This window comes from Pteropus medius, unplaced genomic scaffold, assembly GCF_902729225.1.
Source record: "Pteropus medius unplaced genomic scaffold, Ma_sr-lr_union100, whole genome shotgun sequence".
In the NCBI taxonomy this organism is placed as follows: Eukaryota; Metazoa; Chordata; class Mammalia; order Chiroptera; family Pteropodidae; genus Pteropus; species Pteropus medius.
In genome coordinates this window covers 13,295,649-13,319,831 of record NW_024355205.1, presented here as the reverse complement: position 1 = coordinate 13,319,831, position 24,183 = coordinate 13,295,649, and the positions used below count along the sequence as shown (strand labels likewise).

Genomic DNA, 24,183 nt, shown 5'->3' with positions numbered 1-24,183 from the left:
GGGACCTGACACTGGCTTTAGGTAGTTGGTATCAGAATTGAACTGAACTGTGGGACACCAAATGGTATCAGAGAACTGTTGTTAGAATACAGACATATTTCATTTAACTTTTTTGATTTTTTAAATTTAGTAAAGCAAACACAGTATAAAATTTACCTTTTTAGGATGTAATGTACAAAAAAAAAGAGTCAATAACTGTAATGACTACGTATGGTGACAGATGATTACTAGACTTATATGATGATCACTTTGTAAGTTATATAAATGTTGAATCACTATGTTGTATACCTGACACTAATATAATATTGTATGTCGACTATAATTAAACATAAATTTAAAAAAATTACCCTTTAAACCATTTTTCTTTTTAAACTTTATTGAAATATAACAATGCAGAAAACATATATAAACGTATAAGTACAACTTGTAAGTAAACTGCTCAATCACGTTTCACAAACTGAACACACCTTTGTACCTAGCATCTGGACGAAGAACAGAATGTTCCAACATTCCAAAAAAGAAAAGGAATATGTTGAAAAGACAAGAACATTTTCAAAAAAGAAATCTAGATGTTAATTAAAATGGGGGTGAGAGATAATCACTTTCCCATGCATTTGTATATTCTTACTCTATAATATACCATTTCTAAAAATGGTTTCATGTAAGATTTTCTAAGAAGTACTTGTGTTAATATTAAAAAGTTTTTGTGGTAACAATTTTGGGACATACTGAATTAAGCTAGTCAAACAGATTCATCATTTAAGAATTTTCCCACAAATGCAGACTCCAAGGCCAAGGGCCTGAACATTTTCAAGTCAAGAGAGGAATAAGGAAAATATTTCTTGCCCATTCTAGATATGTTCCTAAAATTATGGTAAAACATATATTTACAATTTTAGCTATTTTTAAGTGTACAATTCAGTGACACTGAACATTTACAATGTTGTGCAAGTATCACCGCTACCTATTTCCAGAACTTGTTCATCCCAAAAAGGAATTCTGTACCCATTAAACCATAGCTTCCCCATTCTCCCTCTAATGGCCCCTGGCAACCAGTATTCTCATTTCTGTCTCAATGAACTTGTCTATTTTAGGTACCTCATATAAGTGGGATCATACAATATTTGACCTTTGTGTCTGGCTTATTTCATTAGCATAACATTTTCAAGGTTCATCCATGCTGTAGCATGTAGCAGAATTCCATTCCTTTTTAAGTCTGAATAATATTCCACTGTATGTATATACCACATTGTTTGTTATCCATTCATCTCTTTTTGTCCTCCTTTTTGCTATTGTAAACAGTGCTGCTATGAACTTTGGTGTATGTATTGTACATTTTCATAAATCTATCCTCATTATTTCTGATATATAAATAAACTTTGAGAGCACTTTATGATTTAGAGGTCAAATAGAAATTAATGATAACATACATTTTAAAGAGTCCAATGTTTTATTATGAGCATTAATATTTGCTCATGCTGAAGATTCAGGGATAAAGTAATGGACAAAAAACTGGAATGTAAGCAACACTACATAGGTGTATCATAAATATATAGGAATATTTTGTGAATTATTGGAGTAAAAGTATCAAAGATAAAATTACGTCAATTATTTTGTGCTTGGTCTTTCTAAATATACTTTTAGTGTTAAATACAAAGCAAGTGCTTATACTTAAAGATTCTGCCTTTTTCTTTAGCAAGGAACACATAGATGCTTACCCTTGGTTAATCAGAATTAGTTTCAAAAGGTAAAACTTCTGAAAGGTAAGTGTGGCACTTAGTGCTTTGGACCGACATTCTTGGTGGACTGGCTGCTTGATGATCGCTCTCGTTCTTTAGTAATTTCCATCTCAATTTTGGCTTTGATTTTCTCCCAATCTATTTGGAGCTGCAGTAGAAGAAAAGGAAAAAACATGCTTATATAGTAAAGACATTTTTGTTTAATCCAAAGAAACTAAGAGTAAACAAAAACGGAATGTGTGACTCCAAAACATTAGAGAAAAAGAGGGCATGAAAGAAAAGTTAAAAAAAATAATAGTCAAAAACAGAACAAAACAAAACAAAATGGAAATAACTTAAAGAATAAAACCAAACAGAACAAACACCACAATAAAAAGCAAAGACTCTCATTGCAATACCAAAGACCTAAATCTTATTGTAGCTATGAAAGGTACATCTAAACAGTGAACTGGAGTCTTAGGGTTCTGTACAGGTGCCTCAGGGATACAGGGGCGCAAAGGGACTGCTCTCCTCCAAACAAGAGGAAAAATGGACAGGGTTCAGGCCACCAAGCCACGTTGCAAGTGGGTCAGCTCTTCATTGCTTATGAGATTTCTATAAGAAACTGTGAGGAAAGATGGGGCAGCATTTGCTTCCCCAGAGCAGACTCTGAAAAAATGGTGCCTTTGCAACAACTCTTAAAGTAATATTAAGATACAGTGGTGGCGAAGACAATGATGAAAAGATATGAGAGGAAGTAGTGGAAAAGCAAGGCTGGGAGACACATTAAAAGAATCAATGAAAAGTGATAACACGTTTATCTGTTTCCTTCGCTTTGGTCCATGATGCAACGCCCCCTGTGCAGCCCCTCCTCTAAGCCCGTTCCACTGGGTGTCAGAATGGACTGTCTGCCCTGAGTTCTACGAACAATTTCTTTAGGAAAAAGCATTCTTCTGTTTTAAAAAGTTTGGAGATAACGAATTTAGGAATGTGCATCCTCTCAGGCAAGACATGGGAGAAACTGGGTCATAGGTTAAACTAACTGACTTACTAAGAAATAAACCCAAACTCCCGAGATTGAGCTGAAAGTGAATAGGTTTTCAACTCCATGTAGGGAAGTTGGGTGGAATAAGTAGTATTAAATCAGACTGAAGTACTACTTGCTGCTTGAACAGATTTATCTTAAGGAACTTGAGAGATTAATTTAACCTTAACAGGAATTCATACCCTTTTTGTTTTGTGCCAGAAGTTTAGTATGGAATTAGTATTTGGCTCTTTTTTATTCCAATATTCTTTATTCAAACTTTTGTGAATTAATTTGTGGATGTTTTCAGTTACCTTTTTAAACAGTTAATAATTCCATATACTTTTTCTATAATATATCAAATAGATGAATTAAAAAAATCCTCTTACTAATAGAAGATGAATGTCTGTGTTCACATGCAAATGACAGCTCTTTAAAAGGCAGAGCAAACATCAGATTATTTGAAAGACTCATTTTTCAATCACGCTAGAACTTGATCTTTTTGAAATGACAAAACACTCGTTTCTATGTCTAACAAAACATTTGCAAAGAGAAAGACAAAACTTGATGAATGCTTTGGACATCTTCCAGCCTTAAATTGATGGGACATGATTCTTAAATCAATCACAATAAAACCATATATTGATGGTGCACTGAACAACTGTTGCTTTGTTGCATTAGAAGTCCATCAAGTCAGTTGATGACATCTATATTAGTTGTTACAGTACAAATGAGGGTGTCAGTTAATAGTTATCCTACGGAAAATAAATGTTTCACTTTCACTTTGGTATTTATCTAGTTTTAGAACAGTGTTCTGATAATTTAGTCCTTGGAATAGAGTATTTTTAACAGTGAGTTTTATATAAGGATGTACTCATGACAGCCTTCAAGTGATTTCTATACTAAAATACATCCTATACTAAAATACATCCTTTTCTATTATAGGGAGTGCCAATACTATTTGGCACTTCTTATTGTAGTTCCTGGTCAATTCTTATTCATACAGAATTTCAAAATCATGGCAAATGGCTCTCCATCCTCCACCCTATCTCTCTTACTTTCAGCTGAAAATCAGCTTCCTACTTTACAGAGAATACAGTGGCCATTAGGCATGAATTCACTTAATTTCTTTCCTTGCACTCACAAACTTACCTATATCTGTATCTGTATCCATCCTTATCTCTTTTTCTTCTCTCAGGCCAAACTCTTCACATAAGTCCCTTGATCCCATCTTCTTTGATTCCTCTAGGACATCTGCCTTCAATTATTACTTACATATTCAATTTCCTTCTCTTCACTGGCCACTGTTCATCACCCTCCCCTCTCTATTCTGTCTCCCTGCAAGCCACCACCCTCTTTATTCTCACGCTTGACTCTCGTTCTCGCTCTAGACCTCTGTAATATGACTGTGTTCTCACTACACTTCAAAAACTTTTCACTAATACTACCATCAAGTGTTTTCATCTATCATCCTATATATCTTCTCTCATTTGACAAATATTTACTGCTGATTATATGCCAAGGATCGTTCTAGACTCAAGGACTCAGGAGTGAACAAAAAAATAAAAATCGCTATCTTCATAGAGAGATAAACAAGGGAAGACAAATAATAGTGGAAGCGACAAATATATATGGTATGTCAGAAGTTGTAGGAGTTTTGGAAACAGGAAAGGGAGATAGTAAGTGCCAGGCATAAAGGGGGTGGCAGAGTGATTGGAGTGATGAGGAAAGGCCTCCCTGAGAGGTTGACATGAAGATCTAAAGGAGACGAGTGAGCAAATCCCTGTGGACATCTGGGAAAGAGCACTCTGACAGCGGGAAGAACAAGGCCCTGATGGGGGAGCATTCCCTGTACGTTCTTTGAACCTACCACTGCTCTTTGAAAAATCTCTCACGTTAGACTGTACAATATCCCTCCCTTCTGGTTTCTGCTCTCCTTTCTAAATGCCCTTCTTCGTCTCCTTTTTTCTTTTTTTCCTGCATCCTTCTCCCATACAACCTCTTAACTACTAGTATTCACCAGGGTTCCAACCACGGCTCTTTCATACATTCCCTGGGAGATTTCATCAACTCACATAGCTTCAACTATAACTAGATGGTCATGACCATAACTTTATCTAGTGCTGATTCATTCTTTGTCACTATCTGTCAATGTTCACATTTATGTTTCCACTAAATATTTCCACCTGGATATCCCACAACCTCCCCCCCCCAACAAATGTATATTTTAATGTATTCAAATTTAAAAGGTCCAAAATCTGTATATGCTCATGTTCCTTATCTAGGTTAGAAGCATGCCCATCTGCCAGTCACCCACACTAGAAATGCTGAAGTCACTCTCACATGCCTGGCCTTAATTTCACCTCCCTTTCTCCCATCTCCAACCACATACTCTCTTGATTTAACTGCTGAATTTTTTCTTTCATTAATCTTACCCTTTCCATCTCCTGGTGGGACTATTATAGTAACCTCTTAACTGGTCTCCTAGCCACCACCCTTACCTCCAATCCATTTTCTACATCAGAAGTTATCTTTCAATTCTCTTGATTACAAACCTCCACGTCTTCTCATTGCCTTCACTATGAAGTCTATTAACACAGTATTAAGACCCTCCCATGTCTTATCTCAACCAATATTCTAACTACCCAGAACCCAGGACCCAGAGTAGTCACTCTGTATTCCTTCCCTATTCTTTCAAATACCCACACATTTGCTCTTATTATCATATCCTTTAACTGACTGACAAAATCCTAGTCAAGATAATTTTGTGGAAAATTCTAAGTTTCCATTTAAATTTAGAAATAGTATTTTAAAAGCGAAAGTGATCATGGTATTTCCTTTCGATAGCTTCACATTAATCTTAAGGAAAAGTCTAATATATCCTTAATTTGCCCTGTGGAACGCTCATGTCAATATCCCTTTCACTCTTTACTCTTTCCTACTTCAAAGCCTTTCCTCTGCCCAGAACATGTCCACCACCACGCACCACCCTCGCCCCTAATCAGCTTCTACTATTCATCCTTTAGAACTCAGCTCAAATATCATTCACTTTGCTTAGAAAAGTCTTGGCTGATCCTCCACTCTAGGTCAGGTTCCACATTCATAAAGTCTTATAGCACCACGTACATCACCATCAAGGCAATTATCACAACTGAAATTAACAATTAACTGTATAATTACCTATCACCTCCATTTGAATATAAGCTTCATGAGGCAAGGCTCAGGGTCTGCCATGTTTAATATTATATCCCAAGCACCAAGGAGAATATATTGTCTGCAGGAGGCACTCAATAAATATTCAATAAATAAATGGTAACTAATTACCCAGCAAATGAGATATCACTGAACAATCACTATTTTCTCTCCCGGGTTTTGTACATCAAGACCCTGTAAGATTGTAAGGCCTTAAAAGTTGCAAGACCTAAAGTGGTTGGTCCGAAATTTGGAATATTGACACTTTTGGAGCTTCTTCAAAATCCTATATTTTCTGAAATACTGCTCAGAAGGTGTTTGTTGACTGTTTTTTTCCACTTTTTTTTTCCTCCTTCTCCTAGCATAATGTTGTAAACATTTCCAGGTTCTTCTACTTTTCTTCTTGTATAAAGTATGCATTCAGTAGACTGAATACATTCCTCAAATGAAATTTATTTGCCAGACTTATAAATTATCTTACAAATACTACTGAACACCATTGTAAATTGGGTACAATGACTCTAATAGGGTTCTTAGAAGATTGTACACCTTGTATGAACCCCAGATTTCCACATTTTAAGCTAGAAATGCCCAAATACATTTCTGGGTTCCTAAATATGAATGTATATCAAACTTTTCACTTATAAACTTTCACTTTATGTATTGTAAACCCACTAGAATTCAATATATCTAGACTAAATTTCTCAAATTTAAAAAAATGATCTTTTTCTATTCAACTCTTAGTTCTGAAATAAGGAGTTTACATAATCACAATTTTGGCTGACATAGATAAATAACGGGAAATTTTTAAGTCAAAGATAATTTTCATCTTAAAATACTGTTTTATGATTTCTAGTTAACTTCCAAATTATATTTATGGAGTAGAAAAAGAGGAAACGAGAGCATAGTGCCATAAAGAGTCAAAGTAACCGATATTGTTTCAGGATGAAAGAAAACAAAATACCTAAAAAAGCCATGTTGTTTTGATTATCCCACTTTGAACATTTCTACTACTTTTATGATTAAAGTATTACACTTTGGTAACAGTTGAATACATATATAATGAAAAAGAAGATTAAAATATTAAGTTTTTCCTGTCTAAAATACAATTTCCTTAAAGGTAAGATTTATATTTTCCATGTCTTCAAAAGCACCAATGTAAAAATACTGAAAAAAAAATATTAATGACAATGATGACAAAGAGGAAATGGAGTAATACTAATCTGCTTAAAATTTATACAATACAGTAAACTTAACGTGGGGGCTCAATTTTAATATACTGCCATATTTTCAAAGCTGACAAAAATATCAGGTGATCTGGTGATTGTGTGGTCTGCTTAGCACTGTAGTGGTGATGGCTGCTGTCACATTCTGTGAGTTAGAGGTTAGCCCTCCCAGGGAGCCTGAGTTTGTCCTAGCAGTAGAGGAAGGACTCACAGCCCAAACTCCCAGGGATTCATTTCAGTAATAAACAAGTTTGGAATGAAAAATTAAGTTTGTGGAGCTTCTATAAAATATACCCCTTTTCACCAAGAAATGCACAATTTGTGTCTATCCTGAATCCAGACACTGAAGTTGCATTACAGAATTCTAAGAATGTCCCCAAAGGCTTCACTACCCTGAAAACCATTCTAAAATACAAAAATGTAGATCTTGATACTCAGTATTCTAAATATGGTAAATGGATAGTGTTAGCTTTCGTAGGATTTGCAGGGGCCCTCTCCCTACCTTCTTTTCTTTTCTGGATCATCTATCTCTGGATCTGGAACAATCGGTGTTCAGTGTTATTCAGTCGGAGGAAGGGAACTTTCATCTATAGTCAGCTCAGCTATATAGGGATGAGGGGGAAATCATCCTGACCAATATCAGCATGAAGTCTATCTTCGGGATCGTCGTCATCCTATATTCAAAAAAAAGGAAAAGAAAAGAAGAAGAAAAAGAAAAGAAGAAAAAGAAGAAGAAGAAGAAAAAGAAAAAGAAAAGAAAGAAAAGAAAAGAAGAAGAAAAGAAGAAGAACGAAAAGAACAGGAACAGAAGAAGGAGAAAGAACAGGGAACTCAGGCGAACTGGGCAACAGAAGAAGGAAAAGGAAGGAAGGAAAGGAAGGAGAAGAAAAGGGAAGGAAAAGAAGGAAAAGGAAGAAAAGGAAAAGAAAAAAAAGGAAAAGAAGAAAAAGGAAAGGAAGGAAGGAAGAAGAAAAAGAAGAAAAACAATAAACGCTCGTAAACAGAAAGAAAGAAAGAAAGAAAAAAAATAAATAAATCAACTAGTTCAAGTTAGGGAACAAAGACTAGCCCTATTTTAGGACCTAAATCTCTTGTCTGTATGGCTACAGGTAAACTCTGTTTCTACAGTCTGAGCCTAGAAGGATGTGGCCAGGTACTGGGGCAAACTCTCTTGTTCTGGCTCTCCTTGTGGGCTAATATGTACTGGAATGATGCTCTTCTAATTGGAGTGATAAAATTTGAGATTCTGGTAGGAATTTGAAAAGCAAAGGGTTAGCCTTCTTTGGTCCTAGGTAGTGAAGTCTACTTAGGCTAGGCAGCTCTGGAGTACAACCTAGCTCCCTAGAATTCTATAAAGTGACGAAGAATCCATTTTCTGACAGGTACCCTCTGTACTTAAATATCTCCCCTGCAGAAGGGGCAGTTTGTGGAAGACAAAATTCAGGAGTTAGAAGCCTTTATCCCATCCATTTATATTGTTTATCTAAAATATTAATTAGTACCTAACCTTAACACAAATTGGATATTATAAAAATATATTTGAGTTAATCAAAACATGGCTATAAGATTTTAAAATGTTTAACAATATAATTATATTGTTAAAATAAGACTACAACATCTTAAGGCAAAAAGTTAATTTTTTTTCAATTAAGGTATGAGTCATTCAAATTTGTCTCATTAAGATGATTATATAATTACAAAACATATACATTATTATAAAATACTGAATAATACTTACACCTTCTGCATACTGTAAGTATCGTTTATTAGTTTCCTGTTTACCAAATGTCTCCAAAAACTTTTGACGGTAAGCAAGAACTGTATCAACATGTGTTTTGTATTTTACAGCCAATTCAAGTGCCCTATAATAAAAATAAAACAGATTATCAGTATTGCTTGTATTGGCCTCCATGGGCAGTAGTGTTTTAGGGTGACAGGGTGGGACAAATGATCTATGTTATTCCCTCTACTTGTCCCTCAATAGGGAACGTCATTCTCTACCTCATCCATCTTGCAAATTCCTATTTCTACTTTAAGGTCCAGATCAAACATGATCTCTTCTCCCTGATCAGCTCCCCTTGTAGAAATAAATGACCATTTACATGGTATTACAGCAGTACTTACAGTATATTATTATTTATAAGTCAGTTTCCTTCACTAACGTAGACATTTATTGAAGGGAAATTTGGCTTTCATTTCTTTTTGGTGAGTACTACAGAGTGTATGTATAGTAAATGTTCATTGAAAAATTCATTGAAATCGTTATAAAATGCAAGTAAATGAAATTCCCCCCAATGGGAGTGGTTCAACTATCCTGACCATTTCTGTAAGTCTATAAGGAATTTATACAGTTCAATATTCAACTAAATACTGATATCCTTATATTATCAATACATCAAATTTAAAATATTATGAAAATAAAATATGAGGATATTAAAAGTCTGATAAAATGCCTTTGCCACTTGATACTCAGAAAAAATTAACAGCCATTTAAATTTTATAATCTAATTAATATCTATCTATATAAGTTATTTTTAAAGTAATATTTAAATAGCCAATAAGAATGGAATGAATTACTGAGATCAGTGGTACAACATCAAAAACATTAAATCTATATACTGATAATTTGGTGGGAAATGAAAAGATTAATCCTCAGTTCCAGGCTAATTTTTTGTATGGAGGTTTTGAACAGCACCTTAGCCCATGATCCTGTGTATAACTCAAATTAGTTGAGTCAGCAACAATCCAGTGAAGCATAGCTCTCCTACACTGTTCCCTGTCATCTTGTTTTAAAGTATGAGAAACAGTCATAATAGTCAAAGATTTTATTCCTCAAGTTTTCTTGCTTTCTAATACAACATATGACTTCTGAATAGGCCAGTCATGATTTATCAGAGCCAACTATTATAAATCTGGTGTTTTAGACAAGATCAACTGCTGACTATATATTTTTTGGCAATGTGTGACTCTTTAGTAGGAAAATCTGTTTCATTTTTAGTGTGAATTGGTTTGACTTGAACTAATCACTTTAAGAATTATTTCAGATATGCTATGTGTATTAACTGATAATTAAGATAGTTGAGAGATTAAAGACAATATGAAAAAATTATGAATGTAAGTTATGTATGATACAAATGACAATGCCAGAATTCTGCATGATTTCTTATGAAAAATGTAAGAAAAATTAGCATAAACCATATTGCTAAATGCAAGGGTATTTGCTACCTATCACAAACACCTCACAAAGTTTCTGCATTCTTCTGTGACTTTAAATTTTTCAGAGAAAAGAGGATACACAGAAAAGAACGTAGAGGTACTAGAATATAGAAGAACTAAAGTGGAAGATAAGAGAAGGCAAAAACAATTTATAAAGGATCAAAAGATGAGAAATCGAAGTAAAGATGCCTTCATCCTTCTAACTCTCTCCCGTATCGTCCCCCTGCATGTTCCTAAGGCTCTGCTTCCAGTGGTGCATGTGTGAGTGGAGACTCTGGGGAACCACCCCTTTGTGCCTTAGAAATTCCATTTCTCATCCTCCCTTTATGATTGTACACAATGAGGGAAGGAGCTCTTGATTGTAAGTGGGGAGTACATAAGCATCCACTCTGGGTTGGGGCTTTTCAAATATTCCAAAGAGATACTTTGTTATAGAACATCGATATATTTAATTATGTAGAAAGGATAGAATATGATGTCTAATCCTGCATTTAGATACTAGACACTAAATATTACTTGTCATTATAATAGTTATTATTATTATAAAATATATATTAATTATCTGATTGAAGAGCAATGGCTAAAGGTAAACATTCAAATCATATGTGCTATTTTAAATAGTCTCTGAAAGTACACTTTGGGTAAAAAATATTTCCTTACCACAGTTAGGAGGAGATTCACTCCAAATTATATAAGGGTTATGAGAACAGTATGTCTCTAGCAAATGGTTATTTGGCAACCAAACAAATGTGACATTAGATTATGGGGCTGGAATAAATCCATGTATCTCTCTCTGATTTTAAATAGAAGGAAGTGATATAAAAAGATAAATCCAAAATATGATTTTTTGCATAACTTGAAGGAAGCAAAAATCACTTTACGTAACTGGCAGAAGTAGAGAAATTATTTTTATTAATACTTACATAAAAGATTGACATATATATCTGGAGTTTTTAGTTTCTACCTCTCTTAACTTCAGTTTTTCAGAATAGACTACCACCAAGTGTCCAAGTAAACGTCAAGCAGATAACCTGCTTACCTATAACTCTTCAATGACTGAATTTTATAAGGTTGCAGGCAATTTTCAAATTCAAGTAGGAGTGTCAGAAGCATAACCAGCAAGACTGTGCTTCTCAAATGGAATAACACATATTATTATAAAATCTGTTCCCTTCTAAAGGCTTTTTAAAAATATAGAAATTCAGGGATCTTGAAAGCAATCTAATATATTTATCATCCAATCCATTCTCTGGATTATGCTGTTATAAATGGATTCTTATATTGAATCTAAATATATATATCCCTCTTACTCCTACCTTTTTCTCTTAGCCATACAACAGAGAATCAAAATTGCCATCATAGAACTTGGTTGGTTTTGTTCAACCTGGTATCCCCAGAGCCTAAAACCTGGCACATGAGAGACACTCAATATATATTTGAAGAATGAATAATAGCTACCATTTACTGAAGGCTTACTATGTGTCAAGCAGTATGCTAAGAAATTTTTACATAACTTGAATGAAGCAAAATCACTTTATATAACTGGCAGAAATTATTTTTATTAATACTTATATAAAGGATCGATCTGTATACCTGGAGTTTTTAGTTTCTACCTCTCTTAGCTTCAGTTATGAGAAGAACTTACATCACCTTAGGCAAGAGTGCTGGCAGCGAAGTGGGTGAGTATCAGAGGTATGTGGGAGCAAATAGTTGGTAATTAGGGTGGGGGGAAAGAAGCATAAGGAAAAATTTAAATGTAACTCCTAGATCTCCAGCTTTGCATAGACTGAGGAGATAAGATTACTTTGGAAGAGGACCAAGTTTATGAGGAAATGAATATAATTTGAACTCAAACATGTAAGACATCCAATGGAAATGCCGAGGAGGTAGTTGATGAGCTGAGTGAATTCTGGAAGCAACTATTGGCAGGTCAGAGGGCTATAAGAGAGATGCATATTTGGGAGTCTAAAGTGTGTAACTAGTAATCAGAATCCTGGAACAATGCTTCTAGATCTTATCAGGAGGAAATAAAGGTTTACCAGCACTTGACCAACTCACTGGTTTATAGTTAAGATAAAAGGCAAAAAGCATAGAAAAGGTAGATGCCAGGTAGACAAGAGGAATGGAGGAGCACCAGTGTTCACTCTTTCCTCCATTAAATCTTCTTTGCTCTTTTTGTTTTCCTTCACCCTAAAATCTAATATCATAAGGTACAGTCGTTTGCTGAAAATTGGAGGTGGGGGGAGGGGAGAAGGGAGGCACAGGGAGCAGAGATTTGAAGTTATAGCATAAAATAAGTATGGCACATGACATAATTCTGAACAATCAGATATTTTATAAGATAGGGAAATGAAGAAGAGGGAGGCAAAAAGGACACCAAATCCATCCACATCCAGATGCTAAAGGGTGTGGAGTCAGAAAGAATTGACTCCATTTGAGAGGAAAGCCAGAGAAGTGGTGTCCTCAGAAAAGAGGGAAGTTTCACTTAGGTCTAGGAGATACAAGAAATGTTCAAAAGGCATCGTATATTATATATAATACATGTAATATGTGTTATTTATGTATATTGTAGGCTAGCAGTAGAAGCCATAAAAGGCAAATATCCTCATCTTACTGCTATGACAAACTGTATGTATCTACACCTAATGTTTGTAGAGGAGCAATTCAAAATGATTAAAGAGTATTGCATAAAGATTAAGAACATGAATATTAAGTACCTACTAGGTATATACAATATGTTTCTGTTCTTTAATAAGTATATAATCTGAAAGGGGAAAGATGATGTAAACATCTCCAAAGATTAATAAGAGAGATAAACAGCAATCCAATATCAAATATAAGTAGTGGTACTAGCAGTACATATCTAATTGCTTGGTGATACTAGGATAATTCGGTCCTCTTTGATATTGGAAGACTAAGTTCAAATCCTAGATCTGCCATGAACTTATGAGTAAGCTTCAATTTTTTCATTTGTAAAATGCTGTAATGACCAAAAGAGTTAATATGTGGAAAACGTTTAGCTCAATTCTTGGCGTACCATAAGCACTCAATAAATAGAGGCTTTCCTATTTTTTTATTGTCTTGTAATTTTATTTAATTAAATCATTTGATTTAATTAAATAAGATGGTATCTCATTGTGGTTTTGATTTGTACTTCCCTAATAACTAGTGATGTTGAGCATCTTTTCTTCTTTTGGCCATCTTTATGTTTTCCTTGGAAAAGTATCTATTGAGGTCCTCTGCTCATTTTTAAATCAGATTGCTTTTTTTGTTGTTGTTGTTATGTGAGTTTATATATTGTGAATATTAGACCCTTATTGGAAATATCATTTACAAATATCTTCTCCCATTCACTTGGTTGCCTTTTTATCTTGATGATGGTTTCTTTTGCTGTGTAGAAGCTTTTTATCTGATCTAATCGTGTTCATTTATTTTTGCTTTGGTTTCCCTTACCTTTGGGGTCAAGCTCACAAAAATACCTCTAAGACCAATGTCCATAAGCTTAGTGCCTATGTTTTCTTCTACATATTTTACTGATTTTAGGTCTTACATTCAAGCCTTTAATACATTTCAAGTTAAATTTTGGGGTATGGTATAAGATAGTCTAGTTTCACTCGATTTACTGTTATTAATAACAATAAAATGGAATTCCTAAATAGGTGTAAGCTTTTTAAGCTAAAGTTCATTAAACAAAATTTTTAAATATGATACAGTGTTCAGAGTACTATACAAATAGTAGTTCCTAACATTTGCCAACATAAATATTTTCTTAAAAATACTGGTTGAGAGAATACTATAAAGATTATTCTTTCCTATTTCTCATGGAACTCACAGCTTGGTCATGGCATACACGATTTTTTTATTAGTTGTTTAATATTTATGAATTAGTTGTTTAAAATTTATGAATTGAAGAACAAACAGATGACAGGGACAATGTATTCATCTTACTCATGTTGGTAGAACCAGAAACATCTTTTATGATCCTTTGTACAGTTAAACGATGGCAACAAATTAGTGTAAATAAAGAACATAAACAGAGTAGCTGAATTCTATGAAGAATCTGTAGATCATTAGTGCATAAATTAAAGAGACTAGTATGTCAATGACAAAATTAACCATCTGCCATTTTTGTAACTTCTATTCAAAGGAAAGGTAGAGATAGGATATCTATAAACATTCTAATCAAAAGGAATTATAAGTCCAGAGCCTGTAATTGAAAGATTTATGAGTTATTTTTGAGGCTAGAGAGAAACAAAGCCACTTCTAACCTGGAAAAGTAGGCATGCCAGTTTTATAACACAGTAACTTCAGGTGTTTATAAGCACTACAACCTCGTTCGCTGAGAGACGCATGCCTGAGAGGATAAGTGGAAAAACATAATATGTCACAGAGAAGAGCAGCATGCCACTCTTAGAAAGCAATCTGTCCCGAAGCATAATGGTGGGGGAAAGGTTACTACCAACCAATCCTTACTACAAATCCTTTCATCTTTCTTCCTTAGCATCACAAATCTCTCTTGGCTCTTCTCTCTGCCTGCCTGCTTTATTCCAATCTTTCAGTCGATTTCTCTTTGTTCACCCATCCCATAAATGTAGTCGACGTCTTCTCACTCCATGCATTTCCCTAGGCAATTGCACCCATTCTCTTGGCATCAACTAGCAACCATTTCCTGATGTCTCCGAAATCTACATCTCTTCTTTTAATCTTTCTCATGAGCTCCTGGTTCATTTAATCAGCCATTATCACATATTACTTCACAAATATTTCAAATTCAACATGCCTACAACTGAATTCACTATATTCCCTTCCAAATCCGGTAATATTAATATTTTCATGTATCCAGTTACTGAAATCAGAAATTGGGGAGACATCTTAGATTCTCTTTTCTTCTTCACATCTCAACTTCTAATCAATCACAAGTTCAGAGAAGGCATAAATCTTCAATGAAAAACTACTTGCAAATATAAACATGAATAAATTCTTTTGTGGTGTCAGGAAACTATTAAGTACACTGGAAAATGTAATTTACTAAAGTGGTAAATAAAAGAATAAGATCAATCAGATTTTGGAATTGAGGAAAACCATTTTTATTACCTTTCCCAGTTGTAGAGATTAATATTAATCTGGATCGCTTGATAAACAAGGCCAGCTTGAAGAAGTACTATTTCAGCCTCCTGTATGTTCCCACTGAACATTAGTATGTGGGCCATTTTTGATTCTTTAGATGGAAGATCTTTCATAGAATTGATGTACTGAACCTTATCAATCTAATAAAAGAAAAAATATTTGAAGTGGATGGTAACAGAGATATAACAAATTATGGCAAGAAACACACACACATATTATTTACTTCACCAATTGCTGCGTAGGCTATTTCTGCAGTAGTCATATCTCGATTAGCAACTGCCATAGCAGCTAGGCAAGCCCACAAGGTTTGCTCCTAAAATGAAATATGAGAATAATTACTTCAACTACTTGGCTGAACTGCCTTAAAATAAACTGATTTAAAAGATAATAAAATAAAAAAGATAATTATATCATATTTTAATTAAAAATAAAAAGTTACTAAGCATAGCACTGAAAGAACTAATAATTCAATAAATTAATGATGTGGAAATTTCATTGTGGCTACTTTGTTAAAATATATTAAAAACACATAGAGAACTTCTTTTGAATAAAATTCTTTGAAAATTTTCTAATTATCAAAAATTTACTTTTGAACTTACAGTATACTTTTAAGATAACTTAAGGTTTCAACCCTCCAGTCTGTTTGATGAGCTGTCAAAGAATATAACTTATAGAGAACCTGAGGAATAGTGAGGTTCTTAGATAATGCTACTATAGCAGATTGCCACCAACAACCAGTTGTAAGAAAAAGCATAGAAAAGTCATTCCGCAAAAGTGTATTCTAAAGAATGTTAACCAATGTGCAATAAAAGAGTTCTGTGGTCAAATATATTTGGAAAATGCTGGATTTAACCAGCTGATCTAAAGCAGGGAGTCTTAACCTTAGCTGCACAAATCATGTGAGGAACTTAAAAACTCTGCCCAGGCCTCTACTCGGATTTAAGAAGTTGGAATCTCTGTGGGGGTAGAAGTTGGGAAACTGACTTTCTTAAAAAATTCCACAGAAGTCTTTTATATGTATCAATATTAAGAAACTACTCATTTAAATTATAGTTTCTTCACAGAATAAATCACAAAGCACCTATCCTCCTGTATAGTTCATGTCTTCACTTATAAAAAAAGACATAGTCTCAAATGCATATTTTTCCAGCCCTTATCATTTCTCATCTTGCACAAGATATTGTGTAAATGCACAATATATACACAATATGGATCTGAAATGTAAAGTACCTTAACAAAGCGACAAAGTCTTACAGCATCTTCCCATTTTGAACTGCTTACATATTCATGGAGAATAGCAGGATATGGAGATATGCTGATGTGAACCAGTGAGCCATCAGCTCTTCTTATAGTTACCTGATTTCCAACAAAACTCACAATATGGGGATTTTTACTAAATTCACTGTTGGAGAAAAAGCAAAGTGCAATTTATATCCTGAGCAAAATTTTTCATATATATAAAATTGGAGTTGACCCGACATACATAGAAGTCTCCAGCCTCCAAAATGTACCTCCAAAAAAGTTAATTCCAGGGAAACTGTATGTATTCAAATAAATATTTGACTCTAACTTGCTATATACACTTGGAGCAAAACATATAGTTCAACATGGCAAAATTGTTACATATGTGAAAGCTATTCCTAAAAGCATTTGAAACTACCTTTTTTTCCTCGGTCTTAACACACAAATGATTAAATCACCTAGCATTAGCTTTCAAAAGTATTACAGTATAAATCATTAAAGATTAAGCTGATTGCAAGATTTTCTCATAAAAAGAGGTAAACTTTAAGAGATACACTTCTCTCTTTATTAAATACTTTTTAAATGATGCCTCTCTGGTTTTGGTAAGGTTGTGAAACTTGAATATTAAAAATAAACTCAAAATAGATTTGCAAGTTATGCTAAGGTTTAGAGTTGAGAAACCTTTGTATTCCTTTTTTTTTGTCAAAAGTGAGAGATCTCCCTGCTTTCTTAGAGAATTTAGAAATATAAATGCATCTGATTTTCTGAAGAATATAAATATTAAAAAAAAATTTTCAGTAATTTCATATATTTTTATATCTTTAATATTAATTTAAAAATTCAATTCTAGATTGAATTCGGTTTTAGAACACATACATTCCTGAAAGTCAGTGATATTTTGGGACAGAGATGTTGATATACAACAGTTGTATACCACTGAAAAATCTTAGGGGTGCCTATATTAAAATCACAAAACCACCTTAAAAAAAAACTGAGTTACCATTAAAAAACATAAAGCTTGAAAATATATTCATATAAGGAAAATTATATTCATATAAGGAATAAATAAGTAAATAAATATAATTATATTATACAACACTTTCAACTTGGTTCCATAACTTGTCTTACTAATAAGCTAGCTTTAGATGAACAAATTATTTAGTTGACTGAGTAAAGTAAAAGATATCTTGCAAGATTGAAATTAAAGGCAAAGACATATTAGAGTTTTATTTACCACAATAAACAATTCTTTGCAGTAAAATATTACCTTGCATCCTTTTCATATAATGTTTTGGGCAAAATGTCTCTGTCCACATAAACTGTATTGGGGTAATACCACACTGTAAATCGAGTATCTTGAAGTCCACACAGGATATTGCATGTATCACTCCAGGCCAAAGTATGTGCCATTGTTCCTAATTTTTAAAAGAATGTTAATATACCATTAGTTCCACTATATAATAAGTATAAAAAATATATCTTTAAAATCAGCTGACGCACAAGACTCCATCTAATTTCTGGTAGGAATGACTCTATTTTCTGATCATATAATGGTGAAAACCTGTACAAAAATTCACATAAGAATTTATGGAAATATTTGAATATCCTACATAGAATCGTTATATTTTTAATTTGCAAGTCTTTCTTCAGTGCCAATTTAGTTGTGGCAGCTAAAGACTTGCTATTAAAATAGAGTTAAGTAGCTAATAAATGTTATGAGATCAAAGCATTATTCATAGATTTATTCAAGCAAGTAAGCTATTTAGTATTAATATATGACAGAGAGTAGATCTAAGAAAATTGGAAGTAATTAAAAATTTAAATGTATTACAATTATTTTACCAAGTTTGATAATTTGTTCTTCCTTCCCAAATCGTTTCACTGAAGTGATATAGAGATCTCTATTTTTATCAATGAAAGCAATTTTTCTATCATTGGTAAGTCCTTTTTGGTCCAGAGCAATTTCCAAAATTTCATTCTAAAATTTAAAAAAGTGAAAATACTGGATTAGTATTAGTGCTTAACATCAGATCATTTAAATTATTTAATTAAAGAATATTTGTTTAAAGATCAAGTAAATATCACTTTCCTAGTTACAGTGATAAATGTCCCTATTAAATAGTCTTAAACTGCTAATACACTAATAACTCAAAAGCTATACTAACATGTACTCTTTTGTTTGTTTATCAGGAAGATGCCCCTTAAAATACTACAAAATAATGTATATTTTGAAACTCTATAAACTAGGAAACACTTCCATCTTTGTAGTCAGGGTGAAAGAGCAAGGCAAGTCTGGGTATCACATGAGAGGTCTACTTTGATTAAACTCCTCCTACCAAAATTTATTCTAAGTAGATTGCCTATATTTTAAACATTTCTAAGAACTTATTTGTAGAAACATGTTTTTAAGAGCCTTACATTGTTTAAATTCTTTCATATTCATTTCTCGCGAAACAGGAAACAATCTTCTGATGTAGGAATTATACTTACTTTGCAGATGAGAAGACTGAGATCCATAGCCATTAAATGATTTTGCTCAGAAAAAGTTGGTAACAAGTATATCTAGAATTTATAACCTAGACTTCTGACTGCTCAGTTAGTGATCTGTCTACAAAAGTAAAGTATTTCCGGTATATTGTATTAATCCGTTACCAGCTAGTGAAATGAATTTTCTTATAATTTGGAAGTAGTTTGGTATGGATTTATTTAAATTCAATCCAAGGGGCATTTGCTTACTACTTACTATGTCTGAAGACTTGCTAGGATCTGTGAATTCAACAAGAATCATGACCACAAACAATTATTGTATCTAAGCATACTACCATAATATCCTTAAAAAACGAAACAAAACACATTATACTCTTATCCAAGTTGATAGATCAGGATAAACCATATACTAGTTCATAATACTTTTAAAAAAAAAATCTTCTCTTCTTTGGAAGTACCATCAACTGTATTTTAAGGAAGAAAAGAATTTTGTTTCATGTATATCAAGGTATGCATGAAATATAATTCTATGCATTTTTGAAATGGAAACCTTTCATAGAAACTGATCTTTACAATAAAGAATTATTTATCATCCCATCGAAAGTACCTAGTATATTTTTTAAAAACTGTTTAAACAGATATGATTCTCCTTTCTAAGAAATTCAAAGATTGACAATAATAATAATGCCTCTGCACATAGTGGGGGGAGTATTTTGCCCCTCTCATTCTCTCTTCATTCAGCAGGGCTTCCCCATTTTCCTCTTGTCCAGTTCTACTATGTCCACGTTTGTTCTGTTCCTCCTGGGTCACTCTTTGCAAACGAGACATGAATTTTGTCTTTGAAACAAGGTTCACCTGAACTTTCTCCTTTGCCTTACACTAATATTCATTTAATAAAAAACTTGACTTCTAGTTTTGGCTCTGTTATTTATTTGGGAAGATCTTAGGTTTTTAGTTTCTTCATATACTAGAAAATAAAATATTTTGAGTGACTTTCTGGAGAAGGTCAAATTTTAAAATCCTTTGCATTATACACAAGGCAAAGAGATAAAAATTTCCTGTGCAATGAATGAAGTGTGAGGTGAAGAAGTCATCTCCATTCTTATAATAATGAAATTATAACTTTCTTATACTTAGGAACTATTCTAGAAGAAGAATGAGTACATTAAAAAGAAATGTTTATTAAACCTTACTAAATGACTCTCATTTCAATGCTAATAAAAAATGACTCTCTTGAAAAGCTGAGAAATTTACTCTATTTATATGGGCTTAATTCTACTGAAAAGGAAAAATTCTGCTTAGATAGTGTTGATTTAAAATAATTATAATGGAGAGGTTGTGGGGAAACAGACACCTTATGTATTACTAGTGAGAACATAAATCAATTCGATCTCTTTGTAAGATAACTTGACAATACTTACTAAAATTACCAATGCTCATGTCCTTTCACTCAGCAAAACATTTCAAGAATTTATCCCACAGACACACTAACACTTGGGCAAGAACATATATATACAAGATAAGTCATCTTAGTAATACTGCAAAGCAAAAGACCGGAAACAAATGTCCATCTTTTGGGCATAGTTTCAATAAATACATCCATAACATGTTATACTTTGTGATGGGAGGAATTAGAAAAGCACTTTATGTGTTGATATGGAAAGATTTCCAGAAATAGTGTTGTGTGAGAAAAGCAAGGTACAGTTATATTTTACAGTTTTACAAAAGAGAGAGAAAAGAACATACATCAGTTTTGTTTGTATATGCACTAAAAATCTCTGGAAGGATATACAGGAGATTAATCATTGTAGTTACTCATTTGGTGGAAAGCAACTGTGACAATGAGGAATGGGTGTAGTACAGAGGATTTTTCACTGTATAATTTTTTATGCTTTTTGATCTCTGAACTATATGAATGTATTTGTTATTCAAATTTAAAACTAATAATTACAAAGAGACAAAAATAATATATGAAGTAACATTCACTAGCAGCACTGAATAATAAAATTATAAGCACCTTTAGATCCTAACATACCACTTATTAGAAAGGTTACTCAATAAAATATGCTCCTTCGTTTATTTTAAGATAAAATATCAGGAACGAATAAACAATTCACAATTCAGGGTCTTTTTGTACTTCTTTAGAAGTTTTCCAATTTAACTATAGTCTTAAAACCTAAAGAAAATACTGGTGAAGGACAGTTCAATGAGAAAACTGCAAGCTGTTTAGAAATATAAACACGTTTTTATTTACTGACAGATGCTAAAAGTTAATCGAGATAGAGAATTTTATTGAAAAGCAGTAAAGAGCCTGGACAATAGATATATCAGTCAGATCTTTCTATTCAGTTAATTTGCACATATAGCTTCCTATTACAGAGTTTACTAATGCTTAGTCTCTAACTGTGATATTTTTAAGCAAAATATTCTGTAGAATGCATGCTGATTTTAAATATAAAACTAACTTCTGTTTTCCTCCTTAAAATAAAAATATTAATTTTAAAAAGAAAGTAAATAAATAGTGACTATTTACATCAGAAATATCTAATGTCCCTTACCTTATGAGAAAGAAGCTTCCCATCGCCTAATGGTTTTCCAGTTGATGCCTCAAAGAGGAAGATTACTTGAAAAAAAAGTGGAACATTAGTTATTATATTAGAATTTTTATTGGTCAATTTCAATGGAATTATCATAATCCTCATGAGAAATTATTTAACTCTGTGGCCCACAGAGTATCCATCAGCACAGAACGGCAGCATCGAATTCTATTTATTAATGGGGTCATATTTCTTATGAAAAATGTGGGACTGAACACTTCTTCCTAAAACATACATTCCCTAATTAGAATTGTTATTAATGGTATGGCATCAATACTCCATAGGAGCAACAATGGCAAGTCCAAATCTGGTCGTAATCTATAACTTTGATAACTCTGATATAGACCAATATAACATCACAGTCATATTTCACAAAGGAAAATGTGTCAAGTAATACCAGGCAACGTGTTATGCATTGGTTTCCTGTGCTCAGTATACCATTGTGGTATATACAATTTGTCTGGCCTTTGTCCTGGGCTCCTGGCAGAGAGCTTGAACAACTCTTGGAACTTGCTGGGTGATAGGAGTGTCTTTGTTATATAGGGATGCTCTTGGTGGAACAAATGCTGTCTCTGCTCTCCCCCACTCCCTTTCTGTTTTACCAAAGCCTTATAATTTCAGACATGACACTAGTACTGGCAGCCATTCTTTTCTCTTTTTAAAAAGATTGTTAGGGGGAAAAAAGACTGTTGGTCTTTAATTCTAGAACTACTCCAGCCCAGAATTCATCCCAAATGGACTGATTTTATATGACTGAACATACATACAGAACTACAAAAATTTAAAAAAAAAAAAAAGTCAGAAATGGAATGAAAAACCAGAATAGTCTGAAAAAAATTGGACATTTATAAAGATTGAAAAAAATGCTAAAATATGTATAACATGATATTTAAATTCCAGGGGATCATACTTTTAGTATATTGATTATTAGCTTTTAGTAAATCTCAGGATATTAAGTTTGAGGTCACTGATTATATTCAGAGAGAAAATCATGTCATAACAATAAGTTATCTTCTAACATTGCCAACTGTCCTAAGAAGCAAAAAAGAAATATATGTAACAGAATTTTTAATTAAGAATAGAAACACAATTGAAAAATTTTGGCTTCCATTTAAAAAAATGCTTTGGACTTGGCTAGTCCAATTATTTTTATAGTTGTACAAACTAATAATTTTTTTAAAAAAATTAAAAGCCTTCCATCCTTTTCCTGACTGCACATATTATAACTGGCTGGAGGTATAAGGATGAACTTGTCTGCTTCTTTCCACAACTGTGAGTGGCCCTGTATTTTAATGTTAATATGTAACAGAAACTGGCAGAAAGAACTAAGGAGCTGGAGCTAAAAGAGTTGCTTCTAAATGTAAGTAACTGCTCTGTAAGTTACATTCCCCCCATAACCAGATACTGGTTTCAAATAATCATCCACACTAATACCACAGTGTATCTGTGCGATGTGGATGGGGAGAAGTATGAGGTCAAAAGCAGTACCTCTACTACTTAACCTTAACCAATCACCCAAAGGGGTATTCAAATCCATTTGACATGTACTTATTGAGCACCAACAATAGAGTACTATGCTTGGTTCAAGAATCCTGCCTATAAAAGAACTCCCAACTTGATAAGGAATCACTGATTTCACTTGTGGATGGCCCCTTTGAAAGGAAATTTTAAAGATTCCAGGTTAAAGATTTAGGTAATTCAACTGTGTTTTCGATCATTAGCATATACCTCTATATAGCCACCAGTGAGTAGTAGTTTCTTTAAAAGAAAACATAAGGAAAACATTTTCCCTTCTCATTTTATATCAGTTTTACAATAATTTTATTTTAGGCTTCTTGACTTTCTGTTTACAGCAAACAAAATTACATGATTATCTTGTTCAACAATCAAAGTTTATATAAGTAAAATTATTGGTACATAAATCCATATTTCTGAAAATGATCATAATTCTTTCTAACTGTAAACTCTATGAATTTTCAAAGGATTAAAGAATAATTAAATGTTTCAGATGTAAATTAACTATAGAAAAATTCAGAATAAGGTATATTCAGTTAGAACCACACATATTTATTAAAGCTTCTATGTAAAATATGTGATATTAAAAAAGTATAAACAACTCATAGTGATCACTGGGATTTTCAAATGTAAGTTTATTGACGACAAAAATTTGACTTTCTAATTATTATTATTAACAATTATACAGCCATCTTAAACCTGTCTGCTATTTAGATACTATTTTATTTCATTCTCTTTCCCTCTTTTTTAGATAGAAAGGGAGTCCTTAAAAACAAAACAATTACCAAATGCTCAGTTTACGAGAAGGCCTAAGGCATGAAGAGACAGAATAGCTTTAC

General features: G+C 33.0%; 1 protein-coding gene across 5 annotated transcripts in view; it reads right to left on the bottom strand.

The window, feature by feature from the left end:
* Positions 1–356: 356 nt before the first annotated feature.
* Positions 357–24,183, bottom strand: part of IFT80 (intraflagellar transport 80) — a 96,334-nt gene continuing 72,507 nt past the window's right edge. For 4 of the 5 annotated variants that reach the window (XM_039857634.1, XM_039857636.1, XM_039857635.1 and 1 more), the window contains 8 exons: positions 21,791–21,855; positions 18,588–18,723; positions 18,013–18,160; positions 16,734–16,905; positions 15,727–15,816; positions 15,471–15,643; positions 8,899–9,022; positions 357–1,887 (listed from right to left, as the gene is read on the bottom strand). In XM_039857634.1, coding sequence (XP_039713568.1) covers positions 1,777–1,887; positions 8,899–9,022; positions 15,471–15,643; positions 15,727–15,816; positions 16,734–16,905; positions 18,013–18,160; positions 18,588–18,723; positions 21,791–21,855 — 1,019 coding nt within the window. In that variant the 3' untranslated portion in view covers positions 357–1,776. The remainder of the gene's footprint in view (positions 1,888–8,898; positions 9,023–15,470; positions 15,644–15,726; positions 15,817–16,733; positions 16,906–18,012; positions 18,161–18,587; positions 18,724–21,790; positions 21,856–24,183) is intronic. The other variant, XM_039857637.1, reaches the window with a different exon arrangement.